Genomic DNA, 18861 nt, shown 5'->3' on the forward strand with positions numbered 1-18861 from the left:
GGAAGATCAACGTCAGGAGTACTGTGCCTCTATGCGGGTGGTCCTATCTCATGGTTAAGCCAAAGACAAACTAGTGTAGCAATTTCTACAACGGAAGCAGAAATAGTCGCTGCTAGCGAAGCAGCTAAGGAATGTATCTGGCTAACTAGGTTGTTTCGAGAACTGGTAGGCTTGAAAGAACTTCCTGTGTTGAATGTGGATAATGAAGCTGCTATTAGATTAGCTGAGAATCCGGAATTCCACAAGAGGACTAAACATATTCGGATTCGTCATTTCTTTGTTCGTGAGCTTGTTATAGCTAGAGAGCTAGTGATAAAGAAAGTTCACACTGGACTACAGTTGGCAGATATATTCACAAAACCTCTGCCTAGACCTCGTTTGTGGAAAATCCTAGCGTCAATAGGTCTCCACACCGAGAGAAGATGTTAATACTTTTTGGTTGGTTCCAAAAAGTATTAACATTAATCATCTCCGATCCATCCGTGTTCCATTCCCAACTTCTATTCTTACTCTACTTTCTTCCAATGATCCTATTATCTATAAAATACTATCTTCATATATATATGATAACAATATTAAGATTTAGTTATATTACATGAATACATTTATAGTTGCATCAATTGCTTTTCCTATATATTTATAAGTATATTCTCATATGTACAAGTATATCCTTCATATCCTATAAATATCCTAGACCTAATCCTTATCCTTTCTAAATTCGTTTGTGTTAGATATTTTTATTACTATTATCGTTTCCCCGTTTTGTTCTTGGCAAAATACCCTAATATCGGGGTGAACGCCACAAAAAAAAAAAAAAAAAAAAAAAAAAAAGGCGTTACTTGTTTAATACTGACTACACCGATTTCTTCAACATTTAAGCGGTCTATTTTAACGTTTCTTTTTTTAATAAGATTTACTAAAAACGATAAGACGCATTAGGAAATGGGTTGTTTCTTTTTTAATTGCATGATCTTTATTGCTCGGCATTTATTGATCGGCTTACTTCTTCGCTTCATCATCTGTAATAATTTATCCACAAATTATACACTAATGCGATGCGAATAAGGATGTATTAAAAATATAAAAAAAAATATGTAAGAAGATTTGTCTTATTTTTGATAGGTATTTTTTATCTGTGATTATTATAAGTCATTTACGTACACTAAAAATATTACACATTTTATAATTTAATTTCAATTGGATCATATCATATAATAAAATGGCCGAAAGCGATATGAAGTCATTAATGACCTTTTCGTCCAAGTCAGAGGCTAGTACAGCACTCGCGTCACGGTCACGATGGAGGAACGCCCCGTTGCATGAACGATGTACTATGGTGGACATGATTAAAATCAAAGAAGCTTTTCAGACAGCCTACAGAAACGTACTGTTGCCAACTGAGTTCCGAAATGTTTTAAGCACTTTACTCAATGTGGATTATGATGACGAGGAATTTCAAATCCTTTTCATGAAGGTGTACTTCTACCTAATTGACTTAGATTTAAAATTACATTATAAACGTAATTAGAAATAACTGTAACACAAAATATTCGTCAATTTGTTTTATAATTCTTTAATGTTGTGACAGTCTTCTTGGCTCATGTACCTATCCTATTATAAAATATACTGAATTCTCTGAGCACGTTCATACACGGTTCATTAACCTTCCTTTTTTTAAATACTAGGAAAGTAATTTTAACTAATGATCTAAAGAAAACTAAAACTGACTTGGCTGAGAAATTCGCATCAGACACACTAGGAGAATCGAGTCCCAGGCTTCTTTACTTTCTTCCCTCAATTTTATATACCTACGACTAGCTTCTTCGTTGTATTTATAAAATAAGAATGAATGAATGGTTTATTTTCGAATGAATGAATGGTTTAGATAGATAATAAAAACATAATATCAGAATACAAAATTGTATTTTAAATAATATTATTTCATCAAAAAAGATCAATACAAACCGAAACGGCGAGATCGGCTGGGATGAGCTTGTTTCGCATCTTCTGTTGGGTTACTTTGCCAATGACCCAGAGAACCAGAGAGAGTCACTGCAACCGCCGATCATGGGCCTTCCCACCGTAATGCGCTCTCAGCATCGGCATCCCATATCCAGGATATGCTTTTGTCCTGATGTGTCGAAGGTATAATTCAACGAGAGAAGTAAATAGCTTAGTCAGTTACTATCAGTTTAGAGAGTATATATTCTTTATTGCACTTGTAAGTTACATATAAAATAATCTATTTATAAATGTTGTGAGCAAGGGTGGACTTATCTCTGACAGAGATCTCTTCCAGTCAACCCAGTACAGTAAGAAAGCATTTCGTTAGCGGGCAGCTGAAGTGCCACAACTATTAATACATAAACAAATATACAGTTAAATAAAATATTAAAATATATAATAAAATATTACATAAATACATACACTATAAATATGTACAATACCTACCTACTTATATAGTATATGTTAAAATAAATTAATATACTAATAGTAATAGATAATCAATAAATTGTATTGTTTTAATAGATGATAATGGAATGGTAACCTCGCCTGCGCTAACGATATACGCTGGCGGGGCACCAGTAAGGGATGATTGGTGAGAATGAAAACTCAAGTTAGTTAGCCCATTAAGATGAATACGCCTGAAATTCAGCACAATTCCAGGTGTATTCATCACGGTTTCCAGGGAGGACTACGTGAATGTCGACCTCACAGGGTACATTGCTAGCAACGGGACTAGTAGTCCGCATTACTAACAATCCCCCCTACGTATCTGCAAGAGTAAGTACACCTGTACTACCCGTGTTTTGGAGATATTTGTCCTTATATAACTATGCTTTAGTTTGAAGAAGAATAAAGGATTGATTTTCCAACGTTCGGAGGCATAACACCATAGTCCTCAGGAATAGTATCGCATTAGGGATACTGTGGATATCAGAGTATATTTTGTGTATGTATAATATTAGAGTCTTCATGTCTCTAAGCAACGGCTACTACTTTTATCAAGGAGCCAAAGGCTTGTTTCCCAATTTCAAGTATAAAAAGAATGTTCAATTATAAATCTTCACACAGGATCGTAGTACAGACCCTATGCAAGGTACATACATAACAGCAAGTCGCGATGGCATGATCAACTGGTGGTCACTGGATATGTCGTTGCTGAGAACTGCCTTTTCGTCCAGCCGTTAGTCCTACTAATTTCTTACGAAAACTGAATTTGTTGATAATTCTTTGCTAAGCAAATTAATTTGTAAAGTTGGTTGGTTTCGAATATGCAATCCAAAATTTGTACATATGCGGAGCTAAATGATGAATCCTATGAAATTAAAGGTCTGTCACTATTCTGTCCGAAGTTCTAACTATTTTCTACAACGAGATTGTTGTGCTGGCAAGCATAGCGCATCGCAGCCCTTAAACGGGTGCAACACCAAAAGCATGCATGCTTGCCCGAACCCTTATGTGTGGCATAAAAATGTTCAATCACATTATTTAATAATTTCCCCGAAATATCTCACCTGTCAAAATAAATCACGTACAATAACCCATTTGTTGACCAAGTTGGTTGGACAGCCATACTCATGCTTCAAACCGGAACTCGCAGTCAATAGTATTATTTATTTTTTACACAGAGTTGGTTTTTGATATAGCAGTCCTGACAACTGATGATGATGATAATTGCAGCTCACCTGAAGGTCAGCACGACCTGGGTCACGGATATGGTGTGCATGCCCGACGTGAACATTGTCGTAACAAGTTCCACAGAGCGCGACCTACGTTTCTATGACTGTACTGCTAAGACATTCACCCTCAAGATAATCATTACTAGTTGGGAATACATGGTAAGCTGCAGTCTTGCATCATGATTCACAGTCATCGTTTTTTGGATAGCAAATTTTAAATGGTAAAATAAATTATAGATCTTATACTATATAAGATCCTGAATTTAAAATTAAACAAAGTGTTAACAATTATCAAATTCAACATCAGGCATATTTAAGATGGAAGGGGAGGCGTGCCTATCCCACAATTGTCTAGTGCCTACCAGTGCGAGCAAAACCTTCGGCTACGCGTAAAATGAAGTTCTAAGATATAATAATGCGTCATTTTTAAAGAGACCAGGCCGTGTCGTCCTGGAAAATAATCTTAAATAATCAAAGGTCATTCTCTTATTTTATTCGCCATTCTCTTATTTCTAAAATCCACGTAATATATATAAAATTCAAATTACACACAGATCTGCACGATGTACTACCAATATCACAAAGATGCGAATGAGAAGTGCATCCTCATTTGCGGCGACGTGGGAGGCAACGTGCGAATACTGCTGTTCTCGCCTGTGAAGCGCGGCCCCTTCCGCAACCAGGCCGGCCGTGCGCTGATCCAGTTGCGACACGTCGACCTGCAGCGGAAGGTGATCCTCCAAATTTGTGCTATATGACTGTTTGACAGAAATTACTGTGTAAGATTTTATGAAGTTACAAGTATAAAATAAGTGTCTACTTAAAACTGTAACACTGATAACTTAGAAACTGATAGACATCGTACAACCTAAATTGATGATTTTTAGGGAAATTTCCTAATAAATCTGGCAGTTTTGCCGCTTTGGACAAAAATTATATTTTCCTGCTGTCAATTTTGTCATGCCTCATTTTTGTCGCTCTAGGTATCTACCTGAACGACGCCCTTTAATTTGGCCACAGTGTAATAATCACGACATATTAGCCCCAAGTGCTGCCGGAGATGCGGCTGGTGGAGCTGCAGCGCGTGCACTCGGAGTGGGTGCGGCAAGTGTCGTTTTACGCGTCGCTGCATTGCGTCGTCTCGTGCGCCACATGCGCGGACTCGCTGCTCATGTGTGACCTCGCCGGCTCCAAGACGCATAACATGTTTCGAGTTGACAAGGTGCAACAGGGTTATTTTTAATAAGTGTAAAACTCCTGTTCAATTTTGTTTTACCAAAATTTTAATTATATTTTCAACATAAGGTCCCCAGAAAAGCTGATGCTTCCGCAATAAAGAAGAAAACGTTTTATAAAATACTTTCTTGGGACATCGATTTTTATGAAAGTTCGAAACTAAAAAAAACTCATCGAAATTAGATACGAGTAGATAAATCAGCCAACAGAATTTCAGTTTTTATGCGATCTCCAAAAGAAAATAATTATTGATTTATAAGTTTCACTGCATTAGGTAGGCGATAACGTTCAGGTCAGAAGGAAACTTTGTAATAAATATCATCTGCTTAGATATCCTTCTATGTGTATGAAGCAGCTATGTGTATATTCGATTTGAAAGATAAGACAGTAAAATTACAGGGTACGGGAACATAACATAGTTTTATGAGCTGGTATATCGCATAAAAGGTATCACGGTCTTTGTAGAATATCAGTGATATCTCTATAGTAACGTCTTCTTACTCCATCACCAAATGGTCTTAAGATGCAAATTATAGAAGATAAAAATTAGCATAATCAGTGGGAACTCGTTCCAAATCGTTCCCAAGCCTGATGGTACTTCAGGGCATTCAGTGCTTCGCGTTCGACGAGGAAGCGCATGTGCTGGTGACTGGCGGACCGGACTGCGCGGTGCGCGTGTGGAATCCGTTCGTGCCGACGCGGCCCGGTGCCGTGCTGACGGGTCACCGCGCCGCCATCACAGCCCTCGTGCTACAGAATTCCGGCCAGACCATCTACTCGCTCTCGCGCGACCGCGTCATCAAAGTCTGGGACGTGCAGGGACAGGTCTGCGTGCAGGTCAGCTTATAGTAATTTTTCTCGCAACGTATAATCAAACGTGACTTACTAATCCAAAAAGGATGTTTCTGGTGAAGTGGTAACAAATATAACAACCACTATTTATCCAGAGTTTAGATATCTCCCAATACTATAAGAAATCAAGATTGGAAAATAGTCCCAGAGTTCTATGGCACTATTATACACCTGAAAGATGCATCCCGCCCTTTACTTCATACTCATATATGCCGCATGCATTAACATTTCATTATAGATAGCTGATAAAGGAGGGTTTTTTATGCAACTTAGAATGGCAAACAAGCTGACGGCCCACCTGATGGTAAGTGGTAACCGTTGCCTATAGACATTAACAGTACTGTGGACATAACAGGATATACTGTTTTGTCCATGATAATGTGTTGCCATTCCTGAGAACACAGCTATTATTCCTTTGTACCCTGTAATTTCACTGCCATATCCCACTCTTCAAACCGAAACACAGCCATGCAAACACAACTGCTTCAAGGTAGAGACACGAATGGGATAGAGGTGTTCAAGCAAATAACTTTTGTACAAAGTCTACATCTGGTATTATGCAGAAATAACATAAATATAATGTATGTTATTAGACATACATAGACATCCCCTCGCAAATCGGCGAGCGGACTCCGATATCGGCCGTGTACAACAAAGCAACTCGAGAGCTGATCCTCGCAGCCATGAAGATAGCAGTGCTTGTCTTGGATGAGCAGCTCAACCCTCAACACACCGATGGTTTCACGCACTCGCGTGCTGTAGCCAAGATACTATACAATCCCTTATTCAAAGTCGTTATCACTTGTGGCATGGACAGCATTATTATCAATTGGGATCCGGTTACAGGTTATTGCCATAAACTTATCACTATTATATCATCATCACACATCATCACTATTATTATCATAATCATCTTAATAACTCATTAATGTTAAATACGGTTTTTTTTTATAAACAATAGGATTTAATATAGTCTTACTTCGATATTTCTTTTCTTGCACTAGATATTGTGTATTGTTTACCTAAATAACTCATAATAATTTTCGGGAAAGATAGAATATCCTGTTTTGTCTGGCCGTTCACGAAGATACTGTTTACGAAACTAGATCTAATTGTTGTAGGAAGGTTAGGTTTGGGGATTTATTTAATCTGAATCTTCATAATCCTCCACCCACAAATCAAATCCAGGATCTTTTAAATAATTCTCAACTAACTCGAAATTTGACTATCATTTCTTTCTATATATCCCTATCAATAAGTGTAATCGACTGTAAATAATTGCGTAAAGGTAAACGCAATGCGATGGTCCGCGACGCCCACACGCGACTGTTGCACGGTGAGCTGATCCCGGTCGAGATCACGGCGGCTTGCTTTGATCCTGGCTGGCAGCTACTGGTTACTGGCGCACGCAATGGCACTCTTAAAGTACTAGTGATACCTTTGCCTCTTAAACTAGCGATTCCTAATATGGCTTCCGTAAAAAAGTCTCCAGGGTTCTGCGAAATTATTTATACAGTGAAAGAATTTCATTCTTCACATTAAAAAATAAATGACGCTATAAAGTTATTTTAAAATATTTCTAATAAAAGCTTTTGTTCTTATTTAAATTACAATGTTTTCGATTTGTAATCATTTGATATGGGGTTCCATGAAATAAAAGGTATTTGGTGGGCGTTTCTTAATCTTCAGTTTAGGAACCTCTGTCTTAAACCATTTTCAGTTACATAATTTTTTCAAACATGACCATCAAGGGTTTGGATACATTCTACGTAGACCTTGATAAAAGATTATGCAGGGTTATCATGAATGAATTTGTTAAAATAATTTAAAAGGTTTGGATCATCAAAAATTAAAACAGATTTCTATGCTCAGGTATGGAACTTCAATACTGGCTTGTGTCTAAGGAATATGGCAATCGAACACATGTGTGAAGTTACGAATTGTTTTTGGGTAGAGGGGAGGTACGTAGCTATGTTATAATACTAAAAAGTGGGGGGAAAGGGATTGTTAGTAATGGAGACTGAGAATCCTATTGCTAGCAATATACCCAACCAGGTCGACCTCCTCGCGGTTCCCCCTGGAAACTATCATGGTTAATTCCTGATGAATTCATCATGATGGGCTAACTGGCCTGTTTTCATTCTCATCTATCACCCTTCACTGGTGCTCCGCCAGCGTATCCCGTTAGCGCAGGCGGGGTTACTATACCAATTTCATCCATCAAAAAAATATATACTAAAAAGTAGTTTGATAAAACTTTACTTCCTTAATCCTAAAAAGTTCTTTTTTAATATTAAAAAGGAATGTTAAAACCCGTCTGCGTTATGGGTTTACCCTGACTGGTGCTCATTATTGAGGAATGGTATTTGTAGATGAAGTCAGGTCAGTTGACTCATGGTGATGATTTTATCAGGAATTAATCACGATGGTTTCCAGGGAGAAAGGAGTGGAGGTTGATTTCACAGAGAATACTGTTAGCAAAGGGGCAATTATCGCCCATTATTAACAATCCCTACTCCCTCCCAAAGGAGTATATTAATATAGTCCAGGCTTTGTAGTTACATTTTGGTTGCTCTTTTATGCAACTTTAATATGGCAAACAAGCTGACGACCCACCTGATGGAAAGTGGTAACTGTCGCGTATAGATATGAATAGTACCATAGACAGAGTACATTGTGTTGCTTATGATTATGCCAAGGATCCTGGCCGTGGGGTGGAACCGTCATGTGACGGAGTTTGAAGACACCGGCACGGCAAGTAGCGGTAAAAGCTGGGAGACGAGGCACAGTGACGACGTGCTGGCGGCGGCTGCACGCTCGCCGCTCTCGCTTGCCACTGCCTCCTACAACTCAGAGCTGCTGCTCTGGAAACTAGAGACGGGTCAACCCTACAGGTGATACACAGAACATGTAAAGATATTTTTGTGATGTGGGGTTATTTTACCACACTTTCTTTAAATTGAGTTTAAGTTTATAGTATTTCGCTAACATATTTACGTTTGACCTGTCAAATAGATATAGGTACTCAGGCTAGGTTACTATTTCATTTTCATCCATTAAAACGTCATATATTTGGTTTCAGACGGTTTTCGTGTACAGATCCAATGCTACGCATCAAAATGCACTACAAGAAGCGAGACGTATCGCGTACCACTTCACCGACAGCCACTACCACCCGCCGCGCCTCCACGCCTCTTCTTAGGTACTGTGTTTGTATGGTTGTGTACGATAACGATTGAGAATATGCGTCAGGTGTTTTGATGCACAACACTCAATCTGTTCTTAACAGTAATTTTACGGTCGGCGTGCAGTGTATATGTGTATGTGCGTATTTGGTATAGGCGCATTTAAGGGGGAGGATTTTTTTTTGATGGGTGAAAATGGTATGGTAACTCCGCCTGCGTTAACGGTATACGCTTGCGGAGCACCAGTGAAGGGTGATAGATCAGAATGAAAACAGGCCAGTTAGCCCATCATGATGAATTCATCAGGAATTAACCATGATAGTTTCCAGGGAGAACTCCGAGGAGGTCGACCTGGTTGGGTTATATTGCTAGCAATGGGATTCTCAGTCTCCATTACTAACAATCCCTTTCCCCCCTAAGGGGGAGGGTGTATGAGCCGTGCCCATCCCATTATGGCTTGATGCCCTTCTTAGGATGTAAACGGAGCTTTTAACTATGCGCAAAGATAGGTTTAGACCTCTTTTAAACTCCCTCTGGAAAATGTGGTCACAGACTGAGCGTGCGTGAGCGTGGTGCAGTATGTGGGTGTGTAGAAAACTAGGTAAACGTGAGGTGACTCCTTGGCGCCATGTGTATGCAGCACGAGCGCGCGGCTGTCGACGCCGACGGTGGGCGCGGCGGTACACAAGGCGCGGGCGCGGCGCGTGTCGCTGGGCGCGGCGCTGCCGGCGCGCGCGCAGGCCATGCGCCAGCTGGCCGTGCACGCCATGATCTTCCTCGAGACACGCCCCTGCACCATGCACGACGGTCGGTGCCACTGTGCCTCTTTTTGCTTCATCTTAACATAATTATTTACCTATTTTATAAATAGTTCTCTGACTCCAGCACATTCTTACATTAATTTTATACTTCGACCAGTGTCCCTAATTTCTTAAACATTAAGGTTCCGCGTGCCCGTCCCAAATTAATCAGCATGAATGAATAAATTATAATTCCTAAAAGGCAGCTCGCTTTAGCACCGTTTTGCGTCCCTCTTAAAACATCACCAAAACCAAATCAATCACAAACAAAAAACAAACAAAAATGAATGGCAAAACCCTTCCTTATGGGGGGGGGAGGCCCATATTCAGCAGTGGACAGATCATGTGAAAATTTGGATCCTTATTTGGATCAACCTGTCGACTCCATCTGTATGCTTTCGTGCAGCGGCCCTGATGGTTGCGCTGGAGAACGGCCAGGTGCAGGGATGGTCAGATCACCCAGCGGGCGGGTTCCAGGGCTCGTTCCAGGGAGTCCACACTGTGGGCGATTATGTATCTGCCTTCGCTACAGACAGCGCTAATCGATTCCTGTTTACTGGCACCACAGTGGGATACATCAAAGTGTGGCTGATGACAAACTATCTCATGCAAGAACAAGTGAGCGCATAACGAATTTATAAGTACTTGACTTTATTCAGGTATAATAGATATATAATTATGAATATTAGAAAATTGGGCGTCAAATAAATAAGTTCTCGTTACTCAGAGTTAGCACACTCGTAACATTTACTTTAGTTGAGAGACTTGTGCTACGGTAAAACAATTTTGAAGTCTTTCAGATTTCTCATGCGACGCAATTTTTTAGGTAAGATATTATGGCCAGTATATCTAATATAATTCTAGTGTCCATTAACACGATAGGTTCACGTGAATATGCCAGAGCTGCGAGTGCAGTTTCCGTTCCTGTGGCGGGACCGCATCGAGGGTCGCGCGAAGCGAGCCGTACGCGACCAGCCGCTACCGCTGCTGCTCAGCAGCTACCGCGCCCACCTGCGTTCCATCACCACCATGGCCTATATAGAGCATATGAAACTGGTTCTTAGGTCTCTGTAATCATGCTTCATAGTTTGCTTGGTGAAGTTCTCGTGCCCAATCAGACAGTTCTGTAGGCCAAATTAGTATTTTAAAGAAGCTCATTTTTAAAGTTTCACTATTCCATCATCTTTACTAACATCGAACCTGTACAAAAAAATTGTTATAAATACATGACTTTTGTCGTCTTGTACCAGCATAGAATAGGCTATCCCTTCCTTTCCTGTGAGTCTCGTAAGAGGCGATAAAGTGAGAGCGAGGGATGATCAGCAGCGTCCCTCTTAAAACATCTCCAAAGGCTAACTGCGGCTGCCAATCTGCCTTCCAAGCGTGGTAACTACTGGCAAAACTCGCAGGGGAGTGGCATATATTCAGCAGTGTACAGTGAAAATGATGATGATGATGATGAAACTCATAACTAAATTTCGAAATTAAATTAATTTTTAACAAATTTTTGTTTTATCAAAAAAACCATACCATAGTTTTGCGTTCTTCCTACTTAAAATATTGGGTACGGTTGTTTGATCACAACGGCAGCAGCCTATGGCATTGCTGATGGTTCGCAGACCTTGCGATGAGGAGTGAAAGGGGAAGGAAAGAACTTTTGGGGAGCTCTACTAGTGCTCCCGGGGCCCTTTTATTACTTATGGAAGTTATGGAGCAGGGACTATTATATTGTTTTTTTATACAACTTAGAATGGCAAACAAGCTGACGGCCAACCTGATGGTAAGTGGTATCCGTCGCCTATAGACATGACCAGTACCATGGACATAACAGAGTATACTGTTTCGCTTATGATACCCTCCATGCGTTGCCATTCCTGAGGACTCAGATGTTATTCCTCTGTACCCTGTAAATTCACGCCATATCCCACGTTTCAAACCGAAACATAGCCATGAAAACACAACTGCTTCATGGTAGAAACAGCTACGCCACTGAAGCAATCAATTAAATTTCTGTTGGTGATTTTATTATCAATGCTCGGTTTAGTGGAAGTTCAGACTACAGTGTACGTGTGTGGCGGCTGTCTGGAGAGTACTTGCAAACATTGGGAAGCTTTGTGCCCTGGACATTAGATACCACCAGATTCCCGCCCGATGTCAAAAAAGTTGCCAGCTTCACCACTTTCAAGGTTTGGCAAATTTATACTTACTTATAATTGTTTTTTTATTTACATGTTTCGATACATTACTGCAAACCACAATGTGTGTCACACAGCAAAATGCCGATAGGTTCGTCCGCTGCGACGGGGTAACGTACACTGTTTGAAGACCTGATTGGATCCTAACCTCTTTTCTTTTGTGTAAAACAAATTGGACATGATTAATGGGCTGGATATATTTTGAAAGGAACTTTTCTAAAGAATCTTGTGTCTGAGGAATTCATTTTTGAGCAAAAAAATCTACTTATACAGAGCAATCACAACACATAGGTGACTTTGTCGCCAAATATAATACTTTACACTGCTTTATGATAAGGATTGTAAATATATAATAGATTTGGAGTTATGTTCTTAAAAGTTTTTTGTCTGGTTTCTTAAGAACCAAGAACACTAGATCATTTCTGTGATGATCAAAGTAATTTAGGAAATGGGAAGAGTGTTAGTAAATGAAATCAACAATATATCCTGTCAGACAAATTTCAGAGGTCTCTCATGGAAACCATCGTGGTTAATTCCTGCTGAACTCCATTCTCGACGATTCAATTGACTCAGGTCAGCTCAGGCTTATTCTCATTCATAATTCTTTATTGGTATCCCGCCAGCTTAAAATCGCGCTGGTTTATCATCTATAAATACCCGAATTTCTGTGCGTGTATAAGGTGTGGCGATCGGGCTGGGTGTCGCGGTATGTGCCAGGGCAGGTGGAAGTGGACCACCTGCGCGACATCACCGAGCAGGAGCTACGTACCAAGACGTATGGCACGACGCCGCCCGAGCCACTGCTCGGCCGCTACTTCGAGCTGCCCGCGCGGCCCGACCGCCACGACCCCATACAGCTCGATGACTCGCTACACACTGTGAGTGGGTTTTTTTTATTTTTGTGTTATGAAAGCAGCATTTGTTTTATTTATCTGTGCTTACTTTATATAATTTTATTTATTTCCATTTATCTTGTAGGTTGAATAACTTGATTATTGCAGTTTGAGTCTATGCTGATATTGTATTCATAAAGTAAATTAGGTATTAATGCAGAAGACTTGGAGAGAAAGGATTGTTAGTAATGGAGATTAGCAATCCCATTGCTATCAATATACCCTATCGGGTCGACCTCCACGCGGTTCCATTATGATTGATTTATTGTTAAATTCGTCATGATGAGCCAACTGATCTGCTTCATCATCCTCACCTATCATCTGTTACTGGTACCCCGCCAGTGTATACTGATAGCGCAGACGGGGTAACCATTTGATGATCATCCATTAAAAAACTGTACTTAGTTATCTAACGTTTATCTCTCATACCCCATTTCCGTTATCACCCACAATACTGCATACAAACTGTGATTTTTTAATGGATGATAATGGTATCATCCATTAAAAAATACAGAAGACTGAAGGGAAAGTAATGGTTAGTAATGATGTCTAATTACTCCATAATGGTCGGAAAGTGATTGTTAGTAATGGAGACTGAGAATCTCCAATATTGCTAACAATATACCCGACCAGGTCGACCTCCTCGCGGTTCCCCCTGGAAACTATCATGGTTAATTCCTGATGAATTCATCGTGATGGGCTAACTGGCCTGTTTTCATTCTCATCTATCACCGTTCACTGGTGCTCCGCCAGCGTATCCTGTTAACGCAGGCGGGGTTACCATACCATTTTCACCAATAAAAAAAAACAACCCCATAATTAATTCTTCCTGAAAACCATCGTGGTTAATAATTGATGAATTCGTCACGATGGGCCAACTGACTTACTTCTACTCACCAATCATCCTTCACTGGTGCCCCACCAGTGTACACCTATAGCGCAGGCAAAGTCACTATTTCATTTGCACTGATTAAAAAAATACAGAAGACTACTCCACTATCCCCTGAGACCACTTTTACTAATAATGTGAAGGTGTCAACTTGTGTTATTGAAAGTGTTATAAGACTGTTAGAGACGTGACTTGTCGGGCAACGAGTTTACGCGTCCTTCGAAGTGCTACAAAATGAGAATGTAACCAGAGGGAGACTTTGTACAAAAGTCGATTGCTTGGGTACCTCTGTCCCATTCGGTTTTTAACCGTGAAGCAGTTATGTTTGCATGGCTGTGTTTCGGTTTGAAGGTTGGGATATAACGTGAATTTACTGGGTATAAAGGAATAACACTTGAGTCCTCAGGAATGGCAACGCATGGGGAGTATCATGGGCGAAACAGTATACTCTGTTATGTCCATGGTACTGCTCATGTCTATAGGCAACGGGTGGGCCATCACATTGTTTGCCATTCTAAGTTGTATAAAAAAAAATGTAAATTTTGTAAGGGACCTCCCTCTTATTTCCGCTCCCCAGATCCCGCTGTACGCACACCTGCGTATGGCGTCTACGCAGCCGGTGCGGCGGCCGCCCACGCCGGAACTGGTGCGGCAAACGCGGCTGCGGAACATGCGCGCCAAGAAGACGCACTTCGAGCCGTCCGCCGTCGCCTCCGCTCCCACGCCCGCGCCTGCGCCCTCTCGCGCTCGTGCCAACGAGTAGCGAGCAACCAGGTAAAGTAGTGTAGAAAGAATAGTAACGCTGCCTGCACTATAAGTATACGTTACCAGAGTAGGCAGAGTACCTCTAAAGTAGCGAGGATGGAATCAGTGTAATTAACTCAGTGATATGAATTCAGTTGATAAAGATAACCGCAAAAAAACCAAGGTAACCGACATAGCCCGAAGGATAAGCAAGCTTAAATGGCAATGGCCTGGTCTATATTACCAGGCCATGGCTCGAAGAACCGACAATCGATGGGGAAAAACAGTTCTTAAGTGGCAACCCTGTACGAGCAAACGCAACGTAGGATGACCCTCCACTAGATGGAGTGAAGAGCTGGAATACATTGCAGGGAGTCAGTGGGTGCAGGTGGCTCAGGATTGTTCCTTATGGCAGTCTATGGGGGAGGCTTATGCCCAGCAGTGGACGGATAACGGCTGAAATGATGATGATGATGAATTCAAATAAACCAATTAGGTATAACAAAAATATTATACACACGTCCTGAAAATATCTTAGGCGCTAGGATTACACTTGTGTTGGTACATAACCAAGTGCCTTAAGGCGGTTTTCACACTATTTTTATAATCTTTTAATAATAGATAGTTTATTTAATTATTGCATATCCATTATTCATTACTCAGATCGTCATTATTACACAATACTATTTAATCAACCAATCAGTGTCCACTTCTAGTGATGTCCCATATACACTAGTGATGTGATCTTACAACACTGACCGTCAAGGTTTCTGCCGTTTGTCGCAAAGACAGTGCGTGGAATTTGCGGTCAGTGTGTCATGAAACTCAATCTAGTGTGAGTGAAGCATTTAAACATCTTTTTTAAAGAACTTTATAATAAGCATTTAGACATTCATTTTATCTTACAGGAGTATCGTGATTATTCAACGATTACTGTTGTGAAGTTTTATAGAAGATATTTAATCTAGTTTTGATAAAGTTAATATTATTGTAATTTAAATAATCGTGTTATTTACAATGATGTTTGTTAAATAAAGTTGTTAAAATAAAGTTATTTGATTTAAAAATATATTTTATTAAAAGTAGTATTAGCTTATTCGGTTCTGTTAAACGACACCGCGGCGCTTCATCGCGATGTCACATGAAAGAAATTATCTAGCCGAACATTACTCTTAAAAATGCTTTACACAAAACAGCAATTGAGTAATAATTAAGTTCAAATATACTAAATAATCGCCGTGTCGGTCCCGGCATAGAATAGGCCACCTCTTCCTTTCCCGTGGGTGTCGTAAGAGGCAACTAAGAGAGGGCGACGGATCGGCAGCAGTGTCCCTCTTAAAACTTTTTCAAAGCCTAACTGCGGTTGCCAATCCGCCTACCAAGCGTAGTAACTACCAGCAAAACCCCATTAAGGGGGAGGCTTGTTCAACAGTGGACAATTAAAGTCTGATATAATGATGATAGTACTAAATAATCTACATTATTAACTATGTTTACCACAGTAAGTTAATATTATATCTTAACAAATTTGAGTATAAACTAATCAAATTGCGTATAGGATCAGTCTTGAAACGTTAAATTCAAAATGTTTCTCTATTTAGACTTGACGGAGCGCGCGGACCGCTCGGGCCGCTTCTGTTGCTTATTGGCTCTGCAGATCATGGCCTTGTCGAGCAGCTGTAGCGCGACATCTAGCTCGCGGCTGGCCACCGGCAACTGGTTTCCAACCAGATGCACACGTAACAATCCGCTGGCCACCTTGTGAGCCACTTCGCTCTGGTACGTCACCACTTCCAGCAGTTTCACAGTGCTGAGGTAGCTTAGGCTGTTGTACGCCAAGTTCAAGTAGCACAATGTCATGTTCCCCATACTGTATACATAATTGTCGTGTAACATCGTTTCCTCGATGCTGAATGGGTCAGAGTAGGCGCCGAGCAGTTCGGTGGCCATCAGTTCTGCTTTAAGTGAGACCGTGTCGAGTACGCTCGTGGCAGTTGCTGTCAGCGTGCTTGTTATACTGGATTTCCTGCTGCGCGTTCCCGTTGCTTTCCGCTTCCCAGTGCGACTGTTCTCGTCGTGTGAGTGTTCCAGAAGCGCCGTTGTCAGCTCATTATAGTACTTGGTATACACCTCCTCTTTCGTTTTGAGGTACTTTAATTGTCGCTGTCTCTTCTTTACCACTTCGTCGCATGACAACGGGAATTCCATGAGACTCCCGAATATGCTTGCCGCACCGACGTCACCTATCTGATTTCCGGATAGATTCAGATATTGCAGAGACCGGTTGCTTCTCAAAGCTTCACCAAGCGCACAGGCTCCGACGTCACATATAAAATTAGAGGCGAGCGAAAGCATTACGAGTGTTCTCGCCGCGGGAAGTGGGTGGATCAGTTTCGAGGCGATAATTGTACAATCGTTATCGTCTATGTTGCAGCGCGCGAGTGACAGGCACCGCAACTGTGTCTGTTCTTCTAGAAGCATATAATAATTGGCTGCAGCGACGGGTGAGTCGTCAAGATTAAGTTCGGTGATATGCGAAAAGGAGAGAAGTTTCGCTACTTCATAAAGAGTAGGGCCATCAAGGGGACCCCATCGCAGCGTGAGCTTCTTAAAGTACGGGTGGTATGGAATACATAGGCCGATGATCTTAATGAGGAGACGCGGGATGTCGGGGCAGCGGTAGAAAATGAGCTCGACCAAATTACCGACTACGTCGGTCACGGCGACGATAACAATCATGTCCCTGTCTGTCTGCGGGTCTACAGAGACCGTAGACACCTTGCTTTCAGACACATTAGATATATTCTGATGAATGGCTGACTTCACTTTGTTCGATCTCTTATATCTCTCTTCTGTTTTGCTTACATATTCGTCTGTTGGTAAATGAAAATAATCAGTTGAGAGCATATTCGGTAGTACACATATAAAGACAGGAAATACCAATGCAAGGAGAAGAGATTGTTAGTAACAGGGATTAACTAACATACAATAGCACAGACCTTGAATAGAATGAATAGACCATGTTAGATCAACCTCCACGCGGTTCTCTTTGGAAATCACCATGTTCGATTTGTGATAAACTTGTTACTATAGTGGCCTATAAGCCACCTGACCTGATTTTATTTACATCGCCTATCATCTCTCACTGGTACCCTGCCAACATAATCTAATACCCCAACCATCCTGTTTTCATATATTAAACAAAATTGTTTGAGAGTGGACAAGTTTTACTTACCTATATGTTTTAACACTTGAATCCGAATCTGAAGAAAATTTTACGATTTAAGAGTAAAAAAAAAACTTTATTTCCTTAAACAAAATTAGTCTATGGTACGATATAGCTATGATCCAACACTAGGCAAATCCTGTCTCGTAAAACTCAAAGCAAGAAATTTGTTTGTTACTATCTATTTGCTTTGCACTATTTAACACGCAATTAAGCTATGATAGTAATCTCTAATATATTTAGGATTTTACAACATATTTAAGTTAGTTGGGCATTTTAAAACAAGTACCTTGAGTTCGCATAACAACTTTGACCATAAAAGGCGCCTGCAACTGATTGCACGCGTAAGGCACGAATCGCGCCACGTCGGCCGGCGTGGGACCTGCCGCGCTGAGTCGTGGCTCCGTCAAATATAGATCGGTCATTGTAACGAGTGCTGGGATCTTAATAATTGGATATAATAGCAAAATACTAATATGATTGTCACATTAATGTTTGACAGATATTGCTTACAAGTTGAGTTTGTGGCCAGTGCCAACATACTGGCTTGGAGTTTTAGATCATACTCAATAAGTACATACTTTTATGTTTGCCTACAAGCACTTTTAAGAAATATTTAACTTTTTTAGATTTCCGGAACAAGGAACAGTACAATCAGATTAATACTAGTTCGTCATCATCATTTCAGTCATTATCCGTCCACTGCTGGACAAAGGCCTCCCTCATAGTTGTTGATAAGTTATTAATGAATACTTTTTACTTCTTTTATCATATACGTCAAAATTAAGTTTATACATTCGATACTAGACAATTGATTTTTCTGCAAATATGTATGTTATCAATAGAAAACATTCAGATCAATAAAACAGACACTGGATGAATGTAAAATGTTTGTACAGTGTAGGAATTGAAGTCGGAACCATTGATAAATGGAACTGTGTTAAACCGTCACACCATTAACGAATTCGCGGTAATTTTTTTTATACAACTTAGAATGGCAAACATGCTGACGGCCCACCTGATTGAAAGTGGTAACCGTCGCCTATAGACATGAGCAGTACCGTGGACATAACAGAGTATACTGTTTCGCCCATGATACCCACCATGCGTTGCCATTCCTGAGGACTCTGGTGTTATTCCTCTACAGACAGAGGACAG

At 40.6% G+C, this 18861-nt stretch overlaps 2 protein-coding genes across 6 annotated transcripts in view; one reads left to right on the forward strand and one right to left on the reverse strand.

Annotated features, from left to right (window-relative positions):
* The window catches only part of LOC113512481 (WD repeat-containing protein on Y chromosome-like), a 30273-nt gene extending 14749 nt beyond the window's left edge, over positions 1–15524 (forward strand). For 2 of the 5 annotated variants that reach the window (XM_052898736.1, XM_052898737.1), the window contains exons 2-19: positions 1954–2145; positions 3076–3187; positions 3685–3842; positions 4238–4414; positions 4726–4905; positions 5523–5756; positions 6365–6617; positions 7060–7196; positions 7644–7732; positions 8471–8665; positions 8854–8973; positions 9597–9763; positions 10163–10374; positions 10639–10820; positions 11801–11942; positions 12632–12829; positions 14311–14507; positions 15386–15524. In XM_052898736.1, the coding sequence (XP_052754696.1) occupies positions 1954–2145; positions 3076–3187; positions 3685–3842; positions 4238–4414; positions 4726–4905; positions 5523–5756; positions 6365–6617; positions 7060–7196; positions 7644–7732; positions 8471–8665; positions 8854–8973; positions 9597–9763; positions 10163–10374; positions 10639–10820; positions 11801–11942; positions 12632–12829; positions 14311–14496 (2934 nt within the window). In that variant the 3' untranslated portion in view covers positions 14497–14507; positions 15386–15524. Of the gene's footprint in view, positions 1–832; positions 1475–1953; positions 2146–2667; positions 2785–3075; positions 3188–3684; positions 3843–4237; positions 4415–4725; positions 4906–5522; positions 5757–6364; positions 6618–7059; positions 7197–7643; positions 7733–8470; positions 8666–8853; positions 8974–9596; positions 9764–10162; positions 10375–10638; positions 10821–11800; positions 11943–12631; positions 12830–14310; positions 14508–15385 lie in introns of those variants that run through there. The other 3 variants (XM_052898735.1, XM_052898739.1, XM_052898740.1) reach the window with 3 other exon arrangements.
* Positions 15525–15571: 47 nt separating this feature from the next.
* Positions 15572–18431, reverse strand: LOC113512482 (uncharacterized). The gene is made up of 2 exons (XM_026896380.3): positions 17993–18431; positions 15572–17350 (listed from the first exon to the last, which is right to left on the reverse strand). The coding sequence occupies exons 1-2, from the start codon at positions 18126–18128 to the stop codon at positions 16071–16073; spliced, it is 1416 nt and encodes a 471-aa protein (XP_026752181.2). The 5' UTR covers positions 18129–18431; the 3' UTR covers positions 15572–16070.
* Positions 18432–18861: the final 430 nt, after the last annotated feature.

Source organism: Galleria mellonella, unplaced genomic scaffold, assembly GCF_026898425.1.
Source record: "Galleria mellonella isolate WM207_F2 unplaced genomic scaffold, CSIRO_AGI_GalMel_v1 utg537, whole genome shotgun sequence".
NCBI lineage: Eukaryota > Metazoa > Arthropoda > Insecta > Lepidoptera > Pyralidae > Galleria > Galleria mellonella.

What these genes read in the sequence shown, in the direction of transcription:
- LOC113512482 (XM_026896380.3), bottom strand. Translation starts at nt 18,128, where the DNA reads ATGACCGATCTATATTTGACGGAGCCACGACTCAGCGCGGCAGGTCCC. An exon ending in AGTTGTTATGCGAACTCAAG is followed by an intron (nt 17,351 to 17,992) that starts GTACTTGTTTTA and finishes ATTTACCAACAG; the next exon opens with ACGAATATGTAAGCAAAACA.